This window comes from Lepus europaeus, chromosome 10 (assembly GCF_033115175.1).
Source record: "Lepus europaeus isolate LE1 chromosome 10, mLepTim1.pri, whole genome shotgun sequence".
NCBI lineage: Eukaryota > Metazoa > Chordata > Mammalia > Lagomorpha > Leporidae > Lepus > Lepus europaeus.
In genome coordinates, this window is record NC_084836.1 from 70,776,154 (window position 1) to 70,801,343 (window position 25,190).

General features: G+C 42.8%; 1 protein-coding gene across 3 annotated transcripts in view; it reads right to left on the reverse strand.

Annotated features, from left to right (window-relative positions):
- The window catches only part of SPATS2 (spermatogenesis associated serine rich 2), a 143,849-nt gene that overhangs the window by 66,514 nt on the left and 52,145 nt on the right, over positions 1–25,190 (reverse strand). For 2 of the 3 annotated variants that reach the window (XM_062203714.1, XM_062203715.1), the window contains exon 3: positions 2,027–2,276. In XM_062203714.1, the coding sequence (XP_062059698.1) occupies positions 2,027–2,251 (225 nt within the window). In that variant the 5' untranslated portion in view covers positions 2,252–2,276. Of the gene's footprint in view, positions 1–2,026; positions 2,277–25,190 lie in introns of those variants that run through there. The other variant, XM_062203716.1, reaches the window with a different exon arrangement.

Below are 25,190 nucleotides of genomic sequence, written 5' to 3' on the forward strand. Positions count from 1 at the left end.
TCTGGGTCTCCCATGTGGGTGCAGGGGCCCAAAGACTTGGGCCATCTTCTACTGTATTCCCAGGCCATAGTAGAGAGTTGGACAGGAAGTGGAGCAGTCAGGTCTCGAACCGGTGCCCATATGAGATACCACTGCTTCAGGCCAGGGCGTTAACCCAGTGCGCCACAGTGTTGGCCCCGAAAGAATTTCTAAATACTCTCCATTTCTACATATGTCTCCAGTCCACAGATAGTGCCCTGATTTACCCCACTCCTGCTAAGTGTTGGCTAAAATGCTTGTAGCAATCAATAGTTGTAATTGAAATTGATTTAATTTAATTTAAGCCATTCAAGTTTAACTCCACTAAATATTTCACTAAATAAGGAATTTATTGACAAAAGCAAAGTATGGAAACATGGTCTATTGTGGAATAAAAACGTAACTCGTTATAAAATGACGGTTTGTAAATAAGTTGCCATGAGAGAACAAAAAGTACCACAGCATATCTCTCTATTTACCATAGGCCCTTACAACTAAATCCATAAAATCAGTTTAATTACAAATTATCTGGAATAATAAAACTTAAAGCAATAAAAAATTTAAATGAATAAATAATAAATAAGGTAAAATTTTATAATATTTTGTACTTTTTTGGTTGAAATATCAGATATCCAAATAATTTATACATATACATTTGTTTCAGAAAAAAATCCTAAAAACACATAAGTTTTATTTTGATCCACATAAGTGTAAATCTAGGGTAACTTCAACCAAAATTGGCGAGCACTTAATGTCTACAGTGTGATCTAAAATTTGAATTCCTTTTATAGTAATTTGGTAGAATTACAAAAAAGCGCTGATACTTTTTTACAGCTCAAGCAAAACACAGAGATGAAATAAAGACTCTCTTGTTTTATGAAAGTCAAAGCAATCTGCTTCAGTTAACTTTTTTAGGGAAAATTAAATACTAAACTTTTTAGATAAGTTATTAGATTTTCAAACCCAAAATCCTATTTTACTATAAAATTTCTCATTTTCAATAGGAAAACAGATGCTCAATGTCTCGAGCATGACTGGGAAAAACCAAACTGAATTATGATGACTAAGAAGAAACAAACTTGGGCTATAAAAAGCTTTGCAGTTTATAAATTTCATTCCACAGATCAGTTCAAGATCTTTAGTAAGAAACGATTATTCCTTAGAGCTCAGAATTTCTTTATTTGGACTGACTATCCAATGAAACCACACTTTCAAAACCACACAAGGCTCTGGTATACGACTCTCTTATAATGAGGCTTTTGAACTGCCAAACCAACATTTAGTTTAACAGCATTCCCTTCATATTTAACAGGCGAGACCTGGATTGACGCAGTTTTGTTCTGAATGAAAGACAGTTAACTTAAACTGAAAATAAAACTGAGGTAAAACAGCCAGAATATTTATACTTATGGTCATTCCAGTTATGTATAATAGTTGTCATGCTGTTGTTAACTTTTATTAAATTTTATTAACTTTTATTAAAAAATTTTGCAGCGCTACTAGGAAAGCTAAAGAGGTTTTATAGTCTTGGTTGGCCTGCCCCTCATCACAACCACTCCTGGTATTTCCAGACTCTCTGCCCCTTACATTTTACTTTAGATCAGAAGCTTAGTTAACAATACCGGAAGGAAACCTAAAGAAGGAAACAAACACTGGAAGCATCTACTCTTGCTCTACTTCCTTTCTCCAGTGAAATGCCAGCTCACAGAACACAGAACATCCTGTAGGAAGTCACTTCCTATCACGTATCTCAAACATCAACTCACTCTCCAAAAACCCATCCAGATACATTTGGCTTTCTGGAAACAGTTACAACTTGGTAAGTGTGTATGGGTAGAAAAGCAATTGTTATATGTATTAATTATCATAACAGCAGTACACAAAGATACAACCTTACACCCCTAAATACACATTATTAAATAAGAACAAATTCTAAATATGCAGCTATGAATAGGGATCACTGCTCCACAGCCAAGCTTTTCACAACTTATGCCCACAGCCATCTTACCTTTCTGGCTTTGTCTCCTAGACATTGCAGTTCAGTTGATCTCAAAAACCACAGGAGAAAGAAATCCTTTTGCCTTGTCTGGGTTCTGAGTATCTCTGGTTTAAGCGTGGGCAACTCAAGTCTGCAGTTGGAAGCAATGAACACAAAATCCTGCTTGTTCGAAATCCAGCTAGCTAGCTGCTGATCTCCTTTCCTTCTCCTGTCAGGAAATGGCATTGCAGACATTCATGTCTCTTTTTCCAGGGTGATTCTGGAAGGAAACACAGACACACACATTCACTATACAGTAATGGCCATCTGCATGAAATTTCTAAGCGACATCCATAGATTTTCTCTGAATAAAACTAGCTTTTTTTTCTTCTTAAGTACTATAGAAAGAACATAGCTGTTTTTTTATTTTTTATTTTATTTTATTTTATTTTATTTATTTTTGACAGGCAGAGTGGACAGTGAGAGAGAGAGAGACATAGAGAAAGGTCTTCCTTTTGCCGTTGGTTCACCCCCCAAGTGGTCGCTACGGCCAGAGCGTTGCAGCCGGCTGCGCCAATCCGAAGCCAGGAGCCAGGCGCTTCCTCCTGGTCTCCCATGTGGGCACAGGGCCCAAGGACCTGGGCCATCCTCCACTGCCTTCCCGGGCCACAGCAGAGAGCTGGACTGGAAGAGGAGCAACCGGGATAGAATCTGGCGCCCCGAGCGGGACTAGAACCAGGGGTGCCGGCGCCACAGGCAGAGGATAAGCCTAGTGACCCGCAGCGCCAGCCTGTAGCTGTTTTAAAAAGTACTTTTTTTTCCTTTAATCTTACATCATCTTTCTCGTTTGGAAAGCACATTTTGTCTTATCTTTCGTAACTCTCTCAAATATCTCATCCCCATCTCTGCTCCACAACTAAATTACCACCTGGTATCACTCCCTAAAATCTTTCTTACCACCCAATCTTGTCCAAATCAAGGGTCTTTTCACTTCCTCTAGAATTTAACCTCTCATCAGGTTTTCCAGCCCAAATGTAGCTGGAACAAACTTGGAGGAGGGATGTGAGTGAAGGGAAAGTCAAAGGAATCCTAATAAGGAAAATCAGAACATCAAAATGTGATCAGTCAGTACTACAGAAAATTTCTCTGATTTGTAAAGATACAAATGCTACTTTCTCCATGTTACTACACATTTTAGAGATACATGCCTAAGATTTTGGGCAAAGAAAGCATGAAGAGGATCATGAACTCCCGTCCCCAAACAACTGACAGGAAAAATATTTTATAAAATGCAGTGCAGGAAGGAAAGGAAAGTTGCCTTATGTGAAAAGTTTTTCAATGTGGAGAGAGGATGATGGGATGAGGAGGCAATCCTAGGGAAGTTAAAATAAATTTCATCAGAGTAGGAGCCTCCAACCACTGTGGAGTCTCAGGAAAGGCAGGTGAGCAGCTGAGGCTCACCACCTTCCACAGCCCTGCACTCCACTGGGAGGACACACTCCTGGGCAGAGTGTGCCAGAGAATAGTCAATGAGATTTTAGAAGAAAGAAAAGATTCAGATCTACAAAAAAGAACTGAACTCTTCAGTGGTAAGTTCTTCTCCACCCTCACATCTTTGGATTAAACAGGGGGAGGAGAGCAATCAGTAACTAACCACAGCTGGTGAGCAGGGGTGGGTGAGACAGATCTGAAATAAGATGGGAAATTAAGCACATTTCATCCGCACTGTGTGCTACAATAGAGCTGCCATAGACAGCATAAAGAAGAGAAATAAAAATGACCCAGCAATTATCCAATCTCCTACAACAAAAGAGAAAGACAAACAAGAGAGAAGAAATTGAAGAACTTTGTCAGGAAAACAATATAACCCCCAAACTAAAAGCTGATTCCCCTTTGGATACATATTTGAATACTTCAAATAAGAATTCTAAATTCCATGAAATAAAAGCTGGAAAGCATGACAAAAACAGAATGAAAAGAAAGCAACAGCAAAGCTGAGGAAAAACAGAAGGACAAGAAACCCACCAACTATGGATCCAATAAGTCAGAAATAGCAAAGAAACCAAATAGACAGATGGAAACAGAATGAATAGAAGGAAAGCCTTCAGAAGGGAAAAAAAAAAAAAAAACAGCTTAAAGCAATTAGAAGATAATATTAAAACATAAAATGATCCTATCTAAGGATAACTAGAATCGATATAGGGACTCAAAAATTACAGGGCTCAATAAAAGGAACAGAAAAAGCATTTACGGACAATATATAGGAAAATCCCCCTTGAAATAAAGGATGGCCTTGCTCTGCTCACTGCCCACCACCTCTGTCCACCAGAAGAAACCTACCTTTAAAATCCGTGGAACCAACCACTTCTCAACACCACCACCGCTACCACCCTGATCCAAGTCACAATCTCCCCGGCTGCACTGACAACCAGGACTGCAACAGCCACCTCACCAGCACCTGAGCCTTCCACTCGGCCATTCTCTGGCTTCTGTTTCCCAAAGGCTGCTCCTAAAATTATCAGGCGGACCATGTCCCAATGCTGCTGCTTACAGGACCCCACAGGCTCTCCACCCCCTTAAGTCAAGTCCTCACAGGAGTACGAATGGTTTTCTCTGCGCTCAGCCTCCACCCTCTTGCCTCTCTGACCCTGAGTCCCACTACCTTCCACTTCAGACACTCCAATGGCCTCTTTCTTCATCATCCCACTTGTAACCCAGTAAGTTCTCTCCTTAGGGTCCTTAAAGTGTTCCCTGTCAGGAATGCCTTTCCACCTCCATCTCATTCAAGTCTTTTTCTCAAACTTTATTTTCTTCACACTCATTCACAAAAAACTACTGAACTTTCAGAACAGTGCATGGCACTCGTGCCTGGGGCTGCTCCCATCACAAGGCTGCCACCCCCAAGTTAGTGGGAAAGACAGCGCTATAGAGTGAGGAAGTCAAAGGGAAGAAAATGATACCAGACAGTAACCTGAATCTACACAACGAAATTTTTTTAAAAAAAAGTGTGTAAATGTAAAATACATATTTTTAAATTTTCTTCTTTTAAATTACTTAAGATACACAATATTGCATAAAGCAGAAATAACAATATATTGAAGGTTTGTAACAAATATAGATATTATGACAAAGACTTGCACAAAGGGGAAAAGAAGTTATGTTACAGAATTAAGTTCATATTAATCAGACTGTGATATGATGTATATTATAATTCTCAGAGTAAGTACTAAGACACCAACTCAAAAATAGTAAAAATAAACAAAAGATCAATAGAAGAATTAAAACCTTACATTTAAAAAAATCTATTAAGGGCAGATGTTTGGCCTAACAGTTACGACACCAGTTAAGATGCCCAAGCCCCAACCTAGAGAGACTGGATTCCACTCCCAACTCCAGCTGCCAATTTGTTTCCTACCACTGCAAACCCTGGGAGGAGCAGGTGATAGATCAAGTGCCTGGGTCCCTGCCACACACTGGAGACAAGGACTGCTCTGCAGACTTCCTGCTCTGACCCCAGGCCAGCCCTGGCTATTGCAGACAGTTTGCAGAATGAACTAGCAAACTAGCAAACAGAAGCTCTCCTGTTTCTGCCTCTCAAATGGAGAAAAATAAATATTAAATACAAAATAAGGCAATAGAGAAGGAATAAGCAAACAGAAAAGACATAAGATACACAAAAATCAACACCAAAATAGCAGATGCAAAACCAACTTTACCACAAATTACATTAAATATAAATGGGTTAAAGACGCCACTCAAAAGACAGAAAGTGGGGCTGGCATTATGGGGTAGCAGGCTAAGCCACTACCTGCAACAGCAGCATCCCATATGGGTGCCAGTTCAAGTCCCGGCTGCTCCACTTCCGATCCAGCGCCTGAGACTGCAGCAGAAAGTGGTCTAAGTACTTGGGTCCCTTCACCCATGTAGGAGACCCATCCAGATGAAGCTCCTAGCTCCCAGCTTCAGCCTATCCCAGTCCCAGCTGTTAAGGCCATTTGGGGAGTAAATCAACAGATGGAAGATCTCTCTACATATATAACTCTGCCATTCAAATCAATAAATAAATCTTTACAAAAGAAAAATAGATATTAGTCAAATTGGATGAAAAAACAAGACCCAACTATAGATTCAGATACAACAGAACCAGAAGTGAAAGAGTGAAAAAAAAATTATCAATAGATAACAAGAGCTTAATATCAGACAAAAAAGAATTTAAGACAAAAATATTACTACAAAGATGTGTCATTATGATAATAAAAGGGTTATAACATCAAGAATATAGCAATTATAAATGTATATCCACCTAACAGAGACCTAAAATACATGTGTCAAAAACTGTCAACATTGAAAGCATGAAGAATTCAACAATAACAGTTGAAGACTTCAATACCCCATTCTTAATAACTGATCAAAAATTCAGATAGAAAATCAGCAAGATCACATCATCCTTCAAAAACAGAATATACAATTCTTTCCCTTTTTTTAACTTTTATTTAATGTATATGAATTTCCAATGTACAGCTTATGGATTACAATGGCTTCCCCCTCCCATAACTTCCCACCCACCCGCAACCCTCCCCTTTCCCGCTCCCTCTCCCCTTCCATTCACATCAAGATTCATTTTCAATTTTCTTTATATACAGAAGATCAATTTAGTATATATTGAGTAAAGATTTCAACAGTTTGCACCCACATAGAAACACAAAGTGAAACATACTGTTTGAGTACTAGTTATAGCATTAAATCACAATGTATAGCACATTAAGGACAGAGATCCCACATGAGGAGCAAGTGCACAGTGACTCCTATTGTTGACCCAACAAATTGACGCTCTAGTTTATGGCGCCAGTAACCACCGTAGGCTCCCGTGATGAGTTGCCAAGGCTATGGAAGCCTTCCGAGTTTGCCGACTCTGATCATATTTAGACAAGGTCATAGTCAAAGTGGAAGTTCTCTCCTCCCTTCAGAGAAAGGCACCTCCCTCTTTTTTTTTTTTTTTAAGGGAAAGGGTTTATTGGGGAACACCCAACTGACTGGAAAGCTGATTCTAGCCAAGACTAGGAGAAAAGTCACTCATCTTTTGTAGGTAAAGAGGTTTGTCTGTAGAGAAATTTTGAACGATTATACAGCATTAAGTGGGGAAGAGGACCATCAGTACACACAGGTTGGGAGTAGAGCCATTGGTGGCAGAGTAGAGGTTATGATTACAAAGAAATGAGGCCCAAGTGCGTTAGACAGGGTCTAGAACAAAGGACAGAGTCATTATCAGAGGAGCTAAGAAAGGTGCTGTCTAAGCTACAATTAAGTTTTCTGATTGAGAGGCAAATAGAACCTGACAGAAAGGGCTTAATAATAATCTGTTGGGCTTTAGGCCTTGTAAGTTAAGAGGCCCAGACACGAGTTTCTCTCTCTCCGCGCACCTCTCAAAGGCAAGCAAGACAAAGAGCAGGCGCCATTTTGGACATATGTCATAAGCAGGGCGACCTCAGGTCTGCACTGGCCCTCAGTCAAGCAGAAAAACCTGACTCGGTGGGGGGTGAGTTTGTGTGAAATAACAGGAGATTAGGACCTAGTGAATGTGTGGTGCTAATGAACTGAGTCTGTGAAAAAAGAGAAGGTGGGAGAGAGAACTCACGGAATTCACATGAGTACTCTCCAGAGACACTACAATTCAGTAACCTTGGCAACCCAGTAGGAGGCTGCAGGAGAATTTGAGCCCACACTGAGGGCAGCACAGATTCCCTGTGTGGTCCTTGGGAAAGAGCTTCCGATCTGGCTCCTGTGGGAATATCATTCCCCTGCTAACTACCTCTAATTCCGCTCAGCTGTGCAGAATTACTTCCTTCTAAATCAAAAAAAGAAAGAAAAAGAGAAAGACTTACCACACCTAACCTGGGAGTGTCACCTTTGGCACACCCTTAACCCTGAGGAACCAAACAGAACTCTCAGGCCACACCCATTTCAAGCCTCTAAGGCTCCATCAAAAGCAGACAGTCCACGTAATACAGTCATAGTATAACAAGAAAAAACACCACAGCGAGGGAAGGAGAATCCAAAGAATATCTCCACAATGCCAAGCAACAAATGCAAAAACCGAAGAAACAAGAACAAGGATGACATTATGACCCCAAATTAACAAGACACCCCAAGCCAAGATTATGAAGATGATGAGATGGAAGAAATGCAAGATACGGATTTCAAAAAATTTATGATAAGAACAATTAGAAGTGTTCAAAAACAAATGCTTGAGGTATGGAATTCCTTACTGGACAGGATAGAAAATCTCCTTTGAGAAAATGAAATCTTAAGGAGGAATCAAAATGAAATGAAACAACTAGTAGAATAGGAAAGTGTGATAGTGAAGAGAAATCCAAATGAAATGAAGAGCTCAATAGATCAAATGACAAACACATTAGAGAGCCTTAAAAACAGAGTCAGTGAAACAGAAGAGAGAATATCGGACTTAGAAGACAGAGAACAGGAAAGGAAACAGGCAAACCAAAGAAAAGAAGAAATTAGAAATCTAAAAAATATTGTTGGGAATCTACAGGATACTATTAAAAAACCCAACATTCGGGTTCTAGGAGTTCCTGAAAGCATAGAGAGAGAGAAAGGATTAGAAGGCCTTTTTAGTGAGATACTTGCAGAGAACTTTCCGGGTTTGGAGGACAGAGACAGCCTAGTACAGGAAGCTCATAGAACCCCTAGTAAACATGACCAAAAGAGATCCTCACCACGACATGTTGTAATCAAACTCACCACAGTGAAACATAAAGAAAAGATCCTAAAATGTGCAAGAGAGAAATGTCAGATTACTCTCAGAGGATCTCCAATTAGACTCACAGCTGACTTCTCATCAGAAACCCTACAAGCTAGAAGGGAATGGCGAGACATAGCCCAAGTTCTAAGAGAGAAAAACTGCCAGCCCAGAATATTATATCCTGCAAAGCTCTCATTTGTGAATGAAGGTGAAATAAAGACCTTTCATAGCAAACAGAAATTGAAAGAATTTCTCGCCACTCATCCAGCCCTGTAAAAGATGCTTAAAGATGTGTTACACACAGAAACACAGAAACATGGTCATCAATATGAAAGAAGGTAAAGGAAGGAAACCTCACAGCAAAAGATCACAAGAAGCTCAAAGTATATATTAGAAAATATCTTTGGCAAATGGCAGGGCAAAGTTACTACTTATCAATAGTCACATTGAATGTTAATGGCCTGAACTGTCCAGTTAAAAGACACAGATTGGCTGACTGGGTTAAGGAACAAAACCCATCTATTTACTGTTTACAGGAAACACATCTTTCCAACAAAGATGCATACAGACTGAAAGTGAAAGGCTGGAAAAAGATATACCATGCCAACAGAAATGAAAAAAGCTCAGGCTAAAATTTGTGTTACCTTATTTAAAATGTTATCCTAATTGTGTTACTAGACATGATAGTTATCTTAATGAGAAAGCCCCAGAGGCCTAAAGGGTTAAATACTTGTAAAATCCTACAGGTGCTTTCAAAAATACTGTGAAGAATATACAATTCTTTTCAAGTACACACAGAACATCCTTCAGGACAGATCATCAGATTATGACCAAGGCCAAGCATCAGATTATGACCCAACGGTCAAATCCAGCCTGTCTTTTTTTCCCTTTCCTTTGAGAAGCAGTTGGGGCCAACATTGTGGTATAGCAGGTTAAGCTGCCACCTGCGACACCATTCCTTGTCCTAGCTGTTCCACTTCTGACTCAGCTCCTGTTAATGCACCTGTAAAAGTAGAGGAAGATGGCCCAAGTACTTAGGTCCTGCCACCTATGTAAGAGACCAGGATGGAGTTCCAGGTTCTTGGCATTGGCCTGGTCCAATCCCAGCTCTTACAGCCATTTGGACAGTGAATCAGTGGGTGGAAGATTCTATCTATCTATCTATCTATCTATCTCTGAAACTCTGCCTTTCAAATAAATAAATAAATAAATCTTTGAAAAAAGAAACTGAGAAGCGGAGACGGTAAGCAAGCTCCCATCTGTGGATTTGCTCCCCAAATGCTTACAACAGCTGGCACTGAGCCAAGGCAAGGATTCCAGAACTCAACAGCTCTCTCATGTGGGTGGCAGGAACCCAACTACATACACCATCATCATTGCCTTCCAGGGAAAGCAGAAAGCAGGAGACGGGAACCAGGGGCAGCATCCAATCCAGGTACTTTGATACAGGACTCAGGCACCTCAAACAGTGACTCAACATCTGCCCCATTACTGTCTGGCTTTATAAATAAAAATTTATTCTTGCACAGGCATACCTACTGGCTTGTATACTGTGGCAGCTTTCGTGCTACAGCAAGTATCAGTAATTCCAAGGAGAACATTTGTCCCATAAGCCTAAAATATTACCAGAAAACGTTTGTCAAGCCTGTGATGGGCTGTAAGAAATGCTCAATAAATTCCAAAGGATCAAAGTAACATAAAACAGGCTCTCCATAAACAACAGAATTAAACAAAAGTCAAGTGCAGAAAGAAGTATGGGAAGTTTCCAAAGATTTCAAAATTGAACATCACCTTTCTAAGTAATCCAGAGGTCAAAGAAAAGATAACAAAGCAAATTAGAAAATAATCTAAACTGAAAGAAAATGCAAATACAACATATCAAAACATAAAGGATATAGCTAACATAGTGTTAAAACATCTGTAGTAGAGAAGCAAGTAGGGGGGCCGGCGCTGTGGCTCACTTTGGTTAATCCTCTGCCTGCAGCGCCGGCATCCCATATGGTCACTGGATTGTAGTCCCGGTTGTTCCTCTTCCAGTCCAGCTCTCTGCTGTGGCCCGGGAGTGCAGTGGAGGATGGCCAAGTGCTTGGGCCCTGCACTCGCATGCGAGACTAGGAAGAGTCACCTGGCTCCTGGCTTCGGATCGGTGCAGCGCCAGCTGTAGTGGCCATTTGGGGAGTGAACCAACAGAAGGAAAACCTTTCTCTCTGTCTCTCTCTCACACTGTCTATAACTCTACCTGTCAAATAAAAAGAGAGAGAGAGAGACAGACAGACAGACAGACACACACAAGTGGGATTGGGCAATTGATGAAGCAGTTCAGACGACTCTTGGGATGCCCCATCTCCTATCAGAGTACCTGGCTTCAAGACCTTATTCTGGGACCGGCACTGTGGCAAAACAGGTTAATGCCCTGGCCTGAAGCACTGGCATCCCATATGGGTGCTGGTTCAAGACCCGGCTGCTTCTCTTCCAATCCAGCTCTCTTTTATGGCCTGGGAAAACAGCAGAAGAAGGCCCAAGTCCTTGGACCCCTGCTCCCATGTGGGAGACCCAGAAGAAGCTCCTGGCTCCTGGCTTTGGATGGGCGCAGCTCTGGCCATTGCAGCCAATTGGGGAGTGAACCATCCGGTAGAAGACCTCTCTCTCTCTCTGCCTCTCCTCTCTCTGTGTAACTCTTTCAAATAAATAAATAAATATGTTTTTTAAAAAGACCTTATCCTGCACCAAACTCCAGCTTATCACTAATACACACCCTGGGAGGCAGCAGGTGATGGCTCGAGTAGTCCCCTGTCACCTACCTGGGAAATCTGGATTGAGTTCCTGGCTCCTGGCTTTGGCCTGGCCAGCCCCAGATATCATCATCATTCGGGAAGTGAAACAGCAGATGGGAAATCTTAATCTCTCTCTTAAAATAGATAATTTTTTAAAATTAAAAACAAAAAAGTTCTTAAATTTATAGCTTATAAGCTTCCAATTTAAGACATTGGAAAAAGTTGGGGTGGGCATTGTGGCACAGCAGGTTAAGACACCACTTGTGGCCAGCGCCACACCACTTGTGGCCAGCGCCGCGGCTCAATAGGCTAATCCTCCGCCTGCGGCGCCAGCACCCCGGGTTCTAGTCCCACTCGGGGTGCCAGATTCTGTCCTGGTTGCTCCTCTTCCAGGCCAGCTCTCTGCTGTGGCCCAGGAGTGCAGTGGAGGATGACCCAAGTACTTGGACCCTGCACCCACATCGGAGACCAGGAGAAGCGCCTGGCTCCTGGCTTCAGATCAGCACGGTGTGCCAGCTGCAGCGCACTGGCCGCGCTGGCCATTGGAGGGTGAACCAAAGACAAAGGAAGACCTTTCTCTCTGTCTCTCTCTCTCACTGTCCACCCTGCCTGTCCAAAAAAAAAAAAAAAAGACACCACTTGTGATGCACTTGTGATGCCCTCATCCCATATTGGAATTCATGGATTCAAGTCCTAGCTCCATTCTTAACTCTAGCTTCTTGTAAACACACACTGAGGAGGCAGCAAGTGATGGATTAAATATTTGTGTCTGTGCCATCCATGTGGAGGCCTGGTCTTAATTTCTGGTTCCTGGCTTTGGCCTGGCCCAAGGGTATTTGGAGAGTGAGCCACAGTTCTCTCTGTCTGTCCCTCTTTGTCTGCCTTTCAAGTAAATAAAAATAAATACATTAGGGGCTATCGCTATGACACAGCGGGTAAAGCTGACACTTTCAGTGCCACCTGCAGTGCCGGCATCCTATATGGGCACTGGTTCAAGTCCAGGCTGCTCCACTTCCAATCCAGTTCTCTGCTGTGGCCTGGGAAAGCAGTGGAAGATGGTCCAAGTCCTTGGGCCCCTGAACCCATGTGGAAGACCTGGAGGAGGCTCCTGGCTCCACATCGGTGCAGCTCTAGCCATTGCAACCATCTGGGGAGTGAACCAACAGATGGAAGAACTCTCTCTCTCTCCCTCTCTCTCTCTGTGTGTAGCTCTGCCTTTCAAATAAATAAATAAATTGTAAAAAAATTTTTAAATTAATTGGGGCAGGTGTTGTGGCACAGTAGGGTAATCCTCCACCTGCAGTACTGGCATCCAATATGGGCATTGTTTCCAGCCCTGGTTGTTCCTCTTCTGATCCAGCTCTCTGCTATTGCTTTTGGGAAAGCAGCAGAAGATGGCCCAAGTCCTTGGGCCCCTGCACCCACGTGGGAGACCTAGAAGAAGCTCCTGGCTCCAGATCGGCACAGCTCCAGCCGTTGCAGCCATTTGGGGAGTGAACCAGTGGATGGAAGACTTTTCAAATATTTGTCTCTCCCTCTCACTGTCTGTAACTCTACCTCTCAAATAAATATTTTAAAAATTAATAAATTAATTAAAATGAGGGGGATCTGAACACTTTTATCAACTAAAGTTAAATTAGTAATTTAAAATCTTTCCCAAAAAGAGAAGCACAAGGCTAGATACAACTGCCAAATATTTAAAGAAAAAAAATTATACCAATTCTTATAAACTCTTTGAGAAAACAGATGAATACTCCCTAATTATTCTATCAGGCCTGTGCAGTAGGCAGAATTCTAGAGATCTTTCTCCAAGAATGCAGTCTCCTAGTTAGTTCATCAATCAACCACATCTAGGCACTACTGCCAAGGAACTTTGTACACATGATTATGGTCACAGATCTTAATACAAGGAAATTAGCCTAGATTATCCACGGGGGCCCAATCTAAGCACACTTTAAAAAGGAGAAAATTCTCTGGCTAGAGTTGAGAAAGATGCATCGGGGACACAGCAGAAGGGAAAAGCCAGGGATAGGAAGTGTGAGAGGAATGCAATCTGCTGTTATTGGCTTTGAAGGGGACCATAAGGTCAGGAAATGCAGGCGGCCTCCAGAAGCCAAGAACCCCTAGTTAAAGGTAAGGAGGAAATAGAAACCTTGGTCCCACAGCCACAGGGACTGAACGTGACCAACAGCTTGCTGAGCCTGAAAATAAATTTGCCACTAGAACCATCTCAAAGGAACACAGCCCTACCAACACCATGACTTCTGCCTTGTAACACTGAGGCAACAGCTTAGCCAAACTGTGCCAACATCTATCTGCCTCATAGAAACTGACACAGTAAGTGGGTACTGCCTTCTGTAGTTCAATTTATGGAAAGAGGACAGGCAGCATGCTGTGGTGCATAACATGCTGCCTGGGATATCCACATGGGGCACAGATTCAAGTCCTGGCTGCTCCACTTCTGATCCAGCTTCCTGCTAATACACTTGGGTGGCAGCAGATAATGGTCAAAGTACTTGCATTCTTCTGCCACTCATGTGGGAGTCCCAGACTGAGTTCCAGACTCCTGGTTTCAGCCTGGGCCTGCTCCAACTGGTGAGGCCATTTTGGGAGTGAACCACCAGATGGAAGATCTTTCTGCCTCTCAAATAATTTAAAAAATTACAAAAGATCTTCAACAAAAGTATTAAGACCACTCAGTGGGGGCAGGATCATCCTCACAAAAGAGCAAAGCTGACTCTTACGTTACACCACATGTAAGAAAATCACCTCAAAACTATAAAGTTCCAGGAAGAAAACAGGGGGAAAGTTTCACGGCATTGGATTTGGTCATGATTTCTTGGATATGACACCAACAGCACGAAAAAAAAAAAAAGCAAAAAACAAATAGGACATTAAACTTTAAAACTTCCCTCTATCAAAGGAAAGAATCAATAGTGTTGGAAAGGAAGCCCAAGAATTGAGTTAAAAGACTTGCAAGCCAAATATATGAAAAAGCATTAGCAACCAGCGCTGCAGCTTAACAGGTAAAGCTGCTGCCTGCCAACACCCAGCAACTCATATGGGTGCTGGTTCAGGTCCTGGCTGCTCCATTTCCAATCCAAGTCCCTGCTAATGGCCTGGATGTTTGGGCCCCTGCCACCCATGTGGGAGAACTGGAGGGAGCTCCTGGCTTCTGCCTGGCCCAGCCCGGGTCATTGTGGCTATCTGTGAAGTCAACTAGCAGATGAAGATCTCTTTCTCAGCAACTCTGTCTTTCAAATAAGCAAATAAATCTTAAAACAAACAAAAGGCCGGCGCCGTGGCTCAATAGGTTAATTCTCTGCCTTGCGGCACCAGCACACCGGGTTCTAGTCCTGGTCAGGGCGCCGGATTCTGTCCCGGTTGCCCCTCTTCCAGGCCAGCTCTCTGCTATGGCCCGGGGAAGGCAGTGGAGGATGACCCAAGTCCTTGGGCCCTGCACCCCATGGGAGACCAGGAGAAGCACCTGGCTGCTGCCTTTGGATCAGCGCGGTGCACTGGCCGCAGCAGCCATTGGAGGGTGAACCAACGGCAAAGGAAGACCTTTCTCTCTGTCTCTCTCTCTCTCTCACTGTCCACTCTGCCTGTCAAAAAAAAAAAAAAAAAAAAAAAGCCAGAAAGTCACTAGAAGCTTATTCCATAATATCATCAGATCATTCTAATTAACTTTACAAAAAGAATATGAAAAAGGAGATAGATACAAGGTGAAGCACTGATATATTCTAAAAAAGAATTAGAGATTTTAAAAAAAAGGTGATCTTCTTGGTCAAAAAGATGAATCTGAGGACAGGCATGAGGCACTCAGCCCACATATGTAAGCTGCCATTGTGGACGCCTCATGCCATATGAGGAGTGCTTGGGAGGAAGCCCCACCTCTGCTTCCAGCCTGCTTCCGGCTGATGCACCTGGGAGGCCAAGTAGCTGGGCTCCCACCACTCACACAAGAGATCACAGCCTGGCCCAGCCTCCATTGTGGGCACCTGGGAAGTGAACCAGCAGACATGAGCTCTCCCACCCTGCCCACACATAACACACACCTTCCTGTCACTGTGTCTTTCAAATAAATAAAACTTCATTTTAAAAGATGAACCTGAGATCTTCTCAGAAGTCTGCTGTGCCAACAAATGTTTTTATTCATTGGCACTAACTTTACTGTAATCTAAAAACTTTCTCCCATAATTGTGAGAATTGATTGCCATATGTTTTATTTTGGAAAATTAAGACTTCATTTAGAAAAACCAATAAATTACTATTTAATAAAAATCTCCAATTGGAACAACATATATTTTCTGGAAATTTAGAATACATCCTAAGGGAAAAAACAGAAGCCATTTGATACCACAATTCCTCCTCACTATTATTAAAAGGCACAGGCCCCCTGCCAGCTACAGATTGCTTAGCATTAATTATCAGAAGCAGCTGGGGGCTCAAAAGGACCAGAGTAGGCAAACATACCTGCTGTCTCCTATTTCACAGCCAGCTCAATGGTTAGGGCTGTCTGTACCCTCCTTCTCAAGCAGGTGGCTATAACCCAAACCCAATCAAGCCAAATTTAAGCAACAGTGATCATTTCATCACCACTCCCACAGCACGCACACGCACGCGCACACATACAAAGTCCATTCCTTCTACCACATAGGAGCTCAGATGGGCAAGCAGCCCAAGGGAATGGAGGTAGCTATTAGGCAAAAACAAAACAAGGCAATTAAGAACAATCTTACTGGGGCCAGTATTGTGGCTTAGCACATAAAGCTGCCGCCTGTGAAGCTGGCACCCTATATGGGCGCTAGTCCTGGCTGCTCCACTTCCAATCCAGCTCCCTACTAATAATAGCTTAGGAAAGCACTGGAAGACGGCCCAAGTACTTGAGGCCCTGTTACTCACATGAAAACTAGGGAGAAGCTCCTGGCTTCTGTTGCGGCCATCCGGGGAGTGAACTAGCAGATGGAAGATTCTCTCTCCCTCTCTGCCTCTCTCTCTCTCTGTAACTCTTTCAAATAAACAAAACTTTTTTTCTCTTTTTTTAAGATACATTTTATTTATTTGAAAGGTAGAGTTATAGAGAGTGAAAGGTCTCCTATCTGCTGTTTCACTCCTCAAATGGCCACAACAGCCAGAGCTGTGCCAGGCTGAAGCCAGGAGCCAAAATCTTCTTCCAGGTCTCCCATGTGTGTACAGGGGCACAAGCCCTTGGACAATCCTCCACTGCTTTCCCAGGCACATTAGCAAGGAGCTGTATTGGAAGTGGAGCAGCTGGGACTTGAACCAGCACTCACATGGGATGCTGGCACTGCAGGCAGCGACTCATCCAGCTGCGCCACAACTCTGGCCTCTGGCCTCCCAAATAAACCTTAAAAAAAAAAAAAAAAAACACTTTACTCACTGATTTATACATAAAGGAAGATTCCATACATATAGAAATAGCAATTTCTAATTTCTGTTACTTAAAAAATTAATGGGGCCTGCGCTCTGGCTCAGTAGGTTAATCCTCTGCCATATGGGCGTGGGTTCTAGTCCTGGTTGCTGCTCTTCCAATCCAGCTCTAGGCTATGGTCTGGGAAAGCAGCAGCAGATGGCCCAAGCAATTGGGCCCCTGCACCTGTGTGGGAGACAAAGCTGAAGCTTCTGGCTCCTGGCTTCAGACTGGCCAAGCTCTAGCTGTTGCAGCCATCTGGAGAGTGAACCAACAGATGGAAGATCTCTCCCTCTGTCTGTAACCCTAACTCTCAAAGTAAATAAATAAAATCTTCCCCCAAAAAATTTAGCTGATCAATTAATTAGCATTTCACATGAATCTACTAAGCACCCACACTTGTGTTTAAAGAAAATGGAAGGTGGAATATTATTCAGTCTCAAAAAGGATGAAGGAGTGGGTGTCAGTCTAGCAGTTAGGACACCCATGTTCCATACCACAGTGCCTGAGGTCCACACCTGACTCCAGCTCCTGAATCCAGCTTCCTGCTCATGCAGTCCCTGGGAAGCAATGGTGATAATAGCTCATGTGATTGGGTTCCTGACACCTACATTGGAGATCTGGCTTGAGCTGCTGACTCCCGGCTTTAGCCTGACCCAGCCTAGCACCTAGCCACTGTGGGCATTTGGAGCATGACCCAGCAAATAGGTTCTCTCTTTGTTTCTATCTCTGTCTCTATTAAATAAATAATTTTTAAAAGGGTCACAGTGGCTATGGATTCCCACATATTGCTAATGCAAGTATAAAAATTCACTTAGCAAAATTTAAGAAAGCTGAACGCAAACATAGAGACCAACAGTCTACTCCTAAGTAAATCTTCAACAAAGATGCATGTACAAATGCACAGAAGACATGTACAAGAATGTTTCTAACAGCAGCATTTGTAAGTATCCAAAACCAGAGACAAACGTACACAACACTGACAGGATGGATAAGTAAGTTGCGGGATATTCAAGCAATAGAATGCGATACAGCAATGAAAAATAATCAGCAACTCATCCAAAACAGGTGTATTTCAAAAGGAACACTGATCAAAAATACCAGGCACAAAAGAGCACTTACTGCATGTTTCCATTTATATGAACTTCAAAAGTGACCAAAATTAATCTGCGGTGATAACAGTCATAGTAGTGTTGGGTGACAGCATCTGAGTCAGGGCATGGGGAGCCTTCCAGAATCCTAGAAGTGTTCTATTATCATGACCTGAGTAATGGTTATGTTCACTTTGTAAAAACTGATCAAGCTGTGCACTCAAGAACTTTTCATCTTTCTGTATGTATACTACACATCAAAAAATTACCCCCCCCCAAAAAAAACCACTAAAGATGCCTTTTTACCTCACATCTTCACAGTTCAAGATACTTTCCCCTTGCACTAGCAAGCACTGACACCCCCAGCTGAACATGTAGCTTACAGGCAACACTAGAGCACTTCTGTTCTCATTATGCTATACATACGAAGAGTCTGATGCAGTCTTCTCAAACCTACTTAAGGCCAGTTGTGTCCATAATTACAAGTATGTGACTGTAGTGAAATACTGAACATATGAATGAACTATGAATGAAAGAAAGTTGTTTCTTTGGGAACTAAGTTGAAAGCTCTGCTGAATAAATACAAATTATTTTTAAAACTGTCCTCAGTTTTAGAATGGGTGAGATAATACATAAGGCTTGAGATAAAACTGAAAATCCTTACTGCTTCAAATCTCTAGAGTTTCACTCCACTTTTAAAAAACAGCGTGGGCCGGCGCCGTGGCTCACTTGGCTAATCCTCCGCCTGTGGCGCCGGCACTCTGGGTTCTAGTCCCGGTCGGGGTACCAGATTCTGTCCCGGTTGCTCCTCTTCCAGGCCAGCTCTCTGCTGTGGCCCGGGAAGGCAGTGGAGGATGGCCCAAGTGCTTGGGCCCTGCACCCCATGGGAGACCAAGAGAAGCACCTGGCTCCTGGCTTCGGATCAGCGCGGTACGCCGGCCACAGCGCACCAGCCGCGGCGGCCATTGGAGGGTGAACCAACAGCAAAAGAAAGACCTTTCTCTCTGTCTCTCTCTCTCACTGTCCACTCTGCCTGTTTAAAAAAAATAAAAGACACTGCTTGGAACAGGCACATCACCTCTTGGAGTACCTAGGTTTGAGTCCTGGCTCCAATCCAGATTCCAGCTTTCTGCTAACATGTACTCTGGCAGGTAGAAGGTGATGGGTCGAGGCCGTGCTGTGCCTTAGTGGGTAAAGCCACAGCCTGCAGTGCTGACATCCCACATGGACACCAGTTCGAATCCCAGCTGCTCCACTTCAGATCCAGCTCTCTGCTATGGGCTGGGAAAGCAGTAGAAGATGGCTTAAGTCCTTGGGCCCCTGCAACCACGTGGGAGACCAAGAGAAGCTCGTGGCTTCAGATCAGCACAGCTCCAGCAGTTGTGGCCATCTGGGGGGTAAAGCAATGGGTGGAAGACCTCTCTCAAAAAGGTGACAGCTCAAGTAGTTGGGTCCCTGCCACCCATGTGAAACAACCAGACTGAGCTCCAGGTTCCAGGTTTCAACGTGGCCTAGTACCAGCTATCATGAGCATTTGGAGAGTGGACCAGCAGGGGAGATCTGTCCCTCCCCTACCCACCCGGTCCCTCTGTCTCTGTGTCTTTCAAATACACAAAAAACTTTAAAAATAACTGTAATTGGAAGTTGCAAGCAACATATCACAAGGTATAATAACTAATGCCAAAAAAATGAAGAACTCAAATCATCAGACTCATATTGAATACATCAAAAAAGTGAACAAATCTACATGTTTTAAGCTGAGACAAAATGTTATGGTAGGTAGGTATCATTTTTCATTTCCTGCTTCAAACAACTTCTCCAATTAACAACAAATGATGTAAAATCTGACAGTAATGGATAAGAAAACTTCCATAATCAAAGAAAACTTGCTCTAATAACTCTGGCAAAGTAATAGTATCTACTGGACAGATACAGTAAAGACAGTAACTATAACAGGTCTATTATACTGGGAAAAAAAAAAAAAAAAAGAAATCAAACTAACCACAGCCAGGATTGCTGGATGTAAAGCCTCTGGAGACACCTTAGCTCTTCTTCTTCCTTTTTTTTTTTTTTTTCTTTCTTTTTTTTGACAGGCAGAGTTAGACAGTGAGAGAGAGAGACAGAGAGAAAGGTCTTCCTTCCGTTGGTTCATTCCCCAAATGGCCACTACGGCTAGCGGGCTGCGCCAATCTGAAGCCAGGAGTCAGGTGCTTCTCCTGGTCTCCCATGAGGGTGCAGGGCCCAAGCACTTGGGCCATCCTCCACTGCCCTCCCGGGCCATAGCAGAGAGCTGGACTGGAAGAGGGGCAACCGGGACAGAATCCGGCGCCCCGACTGGGACTAGAACCCAGAGTTCCGGCACCACAGGCGGAGGATTAACCAAGTGAGCCGCGGCGCCGGCCACCTTAGCTCTTCTTAACCAAAAGGGCCACACAGTTATCCCACGCCGGTACGGCCTGGTAAACTGAACAGAGATCACAGAAGACAGCTGCTGAACACACCACACGGGTCTGCAAAAACAACTGTCAATTTGTCTTGATAGAAAAAAATGCTTTTACTAATAAATATGCCTTGAGAGTTAAGTTTCCTCTAAGAGCTCAAAATTTCTTCACTGAATCTGGTATAAACTACAAGTTGCTCAAAAGACAACAAATGCCAGGTTGTACCCAAGCATCCATTTAGACTGAAGTTGGGCATGACAGCTTCTCACGAGGTTTCTTTAAACCCAACATCAGAAGTATTAGGGGCTCTCAGTCAGGGCACTTTAGTTTCTCTTTTCTCTGACTCTGCTAGTATTCACTGAATATTTACGACCCTCCAAGCCCTGTGGGAGCTTGTGGGGGAAGGTGCTCTCTCCGTTTCAAGGGAGAATTACTGGGTATCAAGGTGCAGGGGGTTATTATGAGAGCAGGTGGTGAAAAAGCTGAGACCAAGTTCCTGAGCTTGTTGAGGTCTGACAACAAAGGAATCAAAGAAACAGGGCATTCACCAGAGTGCCAGCAAGGCCAAGCCAAAGGGGCCCCCTAACAAACAGGGACGCCTTTTGGAAAGAGGAAGGAGACATCACAGTCTACAGAGAAGGAAAAATAAGGAAGGAGCAAGACAGAAAGTTAGTCAGACAAATTAATGGTATATTCAGAGTCAATTAAAGTCATAACAAATTACAAATATATCTACAGGACTAATAAAGGGCAAGAGGGTTTTCCCTCCCTTCAAATTACTAACATTGTTCTTTATTAACTAATATCTACAAAACAGTTGTGCACTGGATAGCATTACAGGACTTGGGACCCAAACTTTCAAGCTGTAGTTTAAGGATCTGTCAATAGTTCAAAATTCAGCACTAACCGAGGAAATGTCTAATATTGACCAAATGTCTGAAAATAGCCACCTAAGAGTAATTTTCTTCAGTTTTCCAAACTGACTTTATTTACAAAAAGGAAGAGGCTTGAAAGCAAAAAGACATTGGATTACTGCCACAAAATTATCCAGACCCACCTATGTTGTCCTTTTCAAAATTATTTACTTTTAGGGGCCGGCACTGTGGCATGGTGGGTAAAGCTGCCACCTGCAGTGCTGGCATCCCATATGGGTGCCAGTTCAAGTCCCAGCTGCTCCACTTCTTATCCAGCTCTCTGCTATGGCCTGGGAAAGCAGTGGAGGATGGCCCACGTCCTTGGGCCCCTGCACCCATGTGGGAGACCCGGAGGAAGCTCCTGGCTCTTGGCTTCGGATCGGCCCAGCTCCAGCCATTGCAGCTAATTGGGGAGTCAACCTCACTCTCTTTCTGGTTCTCCTCTCTCTGTGTAACTCGGACTTTCAAATAGATGAATAAATCTTTAAAATATATATATTTATTTTTAGGCTGGCGCTGTGGCTCACTTGGGTAATCCTCCACCTTGCGGCACCGGCACATCAGGTTTTAGTTCCGGTTGTGGCACCGGATTCTGTCCCGGTTGCTCCTCTTCCAGGCCAGCTCTCTGCTATGGCCCGGGAAGGCAGTGGAGGATGGCCCAAGTCCTTGGGCCCTGCACCCGCAAGGGAGACCAGGAGAAGCACCCGGCTCCTGCCTTTGGATCAGCGCGGTGCGCCGGCCGCGGCGGCCATTGGAGGGTAAACCAACGGTAAAGGAAGACCTTTTTCTCTGTCTCTCTCTCTCACTGTCCACTCTGCCTGTCAAAAATATATATATATATTTATTTATTTTTAAATTGTATTCATTTGAAAGACAGAGAGACAGAGAGAGAGAGGGAGCACACGCTTCTATCTGCTGGTTCACTCTTCAAATACCTACAACAGCTAGGAACCCAGAACTCTATCTGAATCTCCCACATGGGTGGCAGGAACCTGAGTAAGCCATCACCTGCTGCTTCCCAGGGAGTGCATTAGCAGGAAGCTGAACAAGCAGCAGAGCCAGAATTAGGTGCTCCAATATGTGACGCAGGTATCCTAAGTAGCATCTTATTTGCTGTGCTACACACCTGCCTGTTTTTACCTTTTACAATCAATGTAGAGAAAAACTGTGAAAGACTTAAATGGACCAGAAAGATCACTGGGCACCTTCAGTGGAAACTAGGCACTGAGTAATGTACACCTTTCCTACTTATCTGACCCTATGGGATTTGTATTCCTCAAGGTCTTAGGTAACTGAAGGCAATGCAAAGGATTCACAGCTACACATATGTATGAAAATAAATTCTGCCCAACAGAAGGAGGAATCATTTGTCCTTCTGGAAAAAGCCAATTTTTTATCAACTTATAAGTGAATTTCAAGCATTCTTTGTATCCCTAGAATTATTTATTTGAAAGGCAGAGTGACTGAAAGGAAGAGACAAAGACCTTCCATCTGCTGGTTCTCTCCCCAAACGGCTGCAACTGCCTGGGTCAGGCCAAAGCCAAGACCCAGGAACTCTATCCCTGTCTTCCACATGAACGCAGAAGCCCAAGGACTTGGGCCACCATCTGCTGCCTTTCCACACGCATTAGCATGGAGATGGATTGGAAGCAGAGCAGCCAGGACACATAGCACCACAATATGGAATGCCAGTGTTATATAATATAGGGTGCCAGTGTTGTAAGTGGCAGCTTAACCCACTGCATGCACCACAGTGCCAGCCCCAAGAAACATCTTATCCACTCATCTATGTATTTAAGGGAGGCCAGACAAAACTTACATGTTATCTCTTCCTAGGTGTGAAATTTTAGGACTTAAAGCATCCTCATTTTTGAAGCTGATCATTTATGAAGGAGGCTGTACCTCACAAAACAATTTTTTGAAATTGTCTTCTGAACTTCTTTTTCTCTTGATGTACCATGTAAAGCACTATCTTGAGAAGTGCCATCATTTCATAAATTCTTAAAATCTTTTGTCTAAACTACTTATGTTAATCCAGCCACCAATAAAATGGTACATTTTCATACTGAACTAAGAGCCTGCATTTGACAATGCTTTTCCTGATCCAAAAGTGTTTTGGCAGCCCACATCTACACAGAATCATAAAATATTGTGTTTTCAAAATAGTAGTTGCCTTCTTCTACTAGTGTGTTTCAGCTGAAAATAGAGAATGATTAAATATTTTTTAAAAACTTAATTAAAATGCATACACAGTTTAAGAAAGCCCAAACCAGAAATCAATATATGAACGCAACATTAGATCAACAACACACTTTAAATTCATTTATACAGAGAGGAAAGGGCAAATCAATGTGCAGACCTTCTGGCATTCTAAGCCCCAAATTAGAACTATCTCTAATACCACTAGTCTCTACAGAATCACTCGTTTCACAAAGCAGCTTTTTTCCTCATGCAGGATCAAACTAATCCCCTGACACTCTCAGGAAGGAAACAGCAAAATCAGGCTGCAGCCACATCCTTACAACCAGCATTCATTCAGATCCTGCTGGCCCACTCTCAGGAGTGTAACAGAAAAATATTGCTCTCGCAAGTAATTATTTTGTCCAAAAATGAACAGAGCAATTTAAGTGGGAAACAATTTGCTGTCCATGTCATTCATAAATCCATGCTGCTATTTTATAATTCTTAACATGAACACAGTGTATTAAATATTCTAAAAAGTAAATTTTCATCTAGCTGAAATTAGTTAAGTAATATGAGCAGATTTAAAAGCCTACAAAGTTAACTCTTTCTTTTCCCTACTTCCCCCTGCACCCGCTTTTGGTGGTAATATAGATCAGCTGGAGGGAAAAAGGAACACAGACAAACCAAACAGCTGAATGCTGTATACAAAGCCAATCCCCAAATTTCTTCCAAATTGTAACCAAAGTCAACCAACTGTCATGAGAAGTCCTCACCACTTTCAGCAGTTCAACAGTTATGCACTGAATTCCTTCCTATGAATGGAACTCATCCCAAAATTTCCTGTTGTGACTCTTCTCATAGTTCTAATACCATTATAAATTAGCATGTGTTTGTTTGGATTTCATCAAAGCTCTGTAAATGTATTTTTCAAATACAAAGTAAAAAATAACTGAGGGAATGGCACTGTGGCGCTGTGGGTTAAGCCATTGCTTACAATGCCAGCTTCCCATTTTGGAGCTCGTGGGTTGAGTCCTGGCTGCTCTGCTTCAGAGCCAGCTTCCTGTTAATGTGCCTGGAAAAGCAGCAGACAGTGGCCCAAGTCCTTGGGCCCCTGCTTCCATGTAGAAGGCCCAAATGGAATTCCAGGCTCCCAGCTTTGGCCTGGCCCCAGCCATTGTGGCCATTTGGGAAGTGAATCAACAGATGTAAGATCTCTTCTGTTGTTCTCTCCCTCTCTCTGTCACTCTGCCTTTCAAATAAATAAAAACAAATCTTTGGGGAAAAAAACTGCATCATTTAAAGCTAATATGCTTCTCCCTCTACCCCAGATTCAAGGTCTTGATACCAAGCAAAATTAAAACAGGTAAATAATTAAGTACAGACATTTCTTCCTCCCAGAAGTGGGGATAGTAATAGGACAGGCAGCTATTTCTACAGTTACTTCCTAACCATTAAGTGATAGCCTTTATTCAAGTTATCAGATCATCTAAATTGAATATTTTATAATGTACAAAATCCAGAAGAAAGGTAAAGAAAGCAAAATGGGAAAAAAGGAAAATAATAGAAAGAATACAACCTCTACAAAGACACATCATA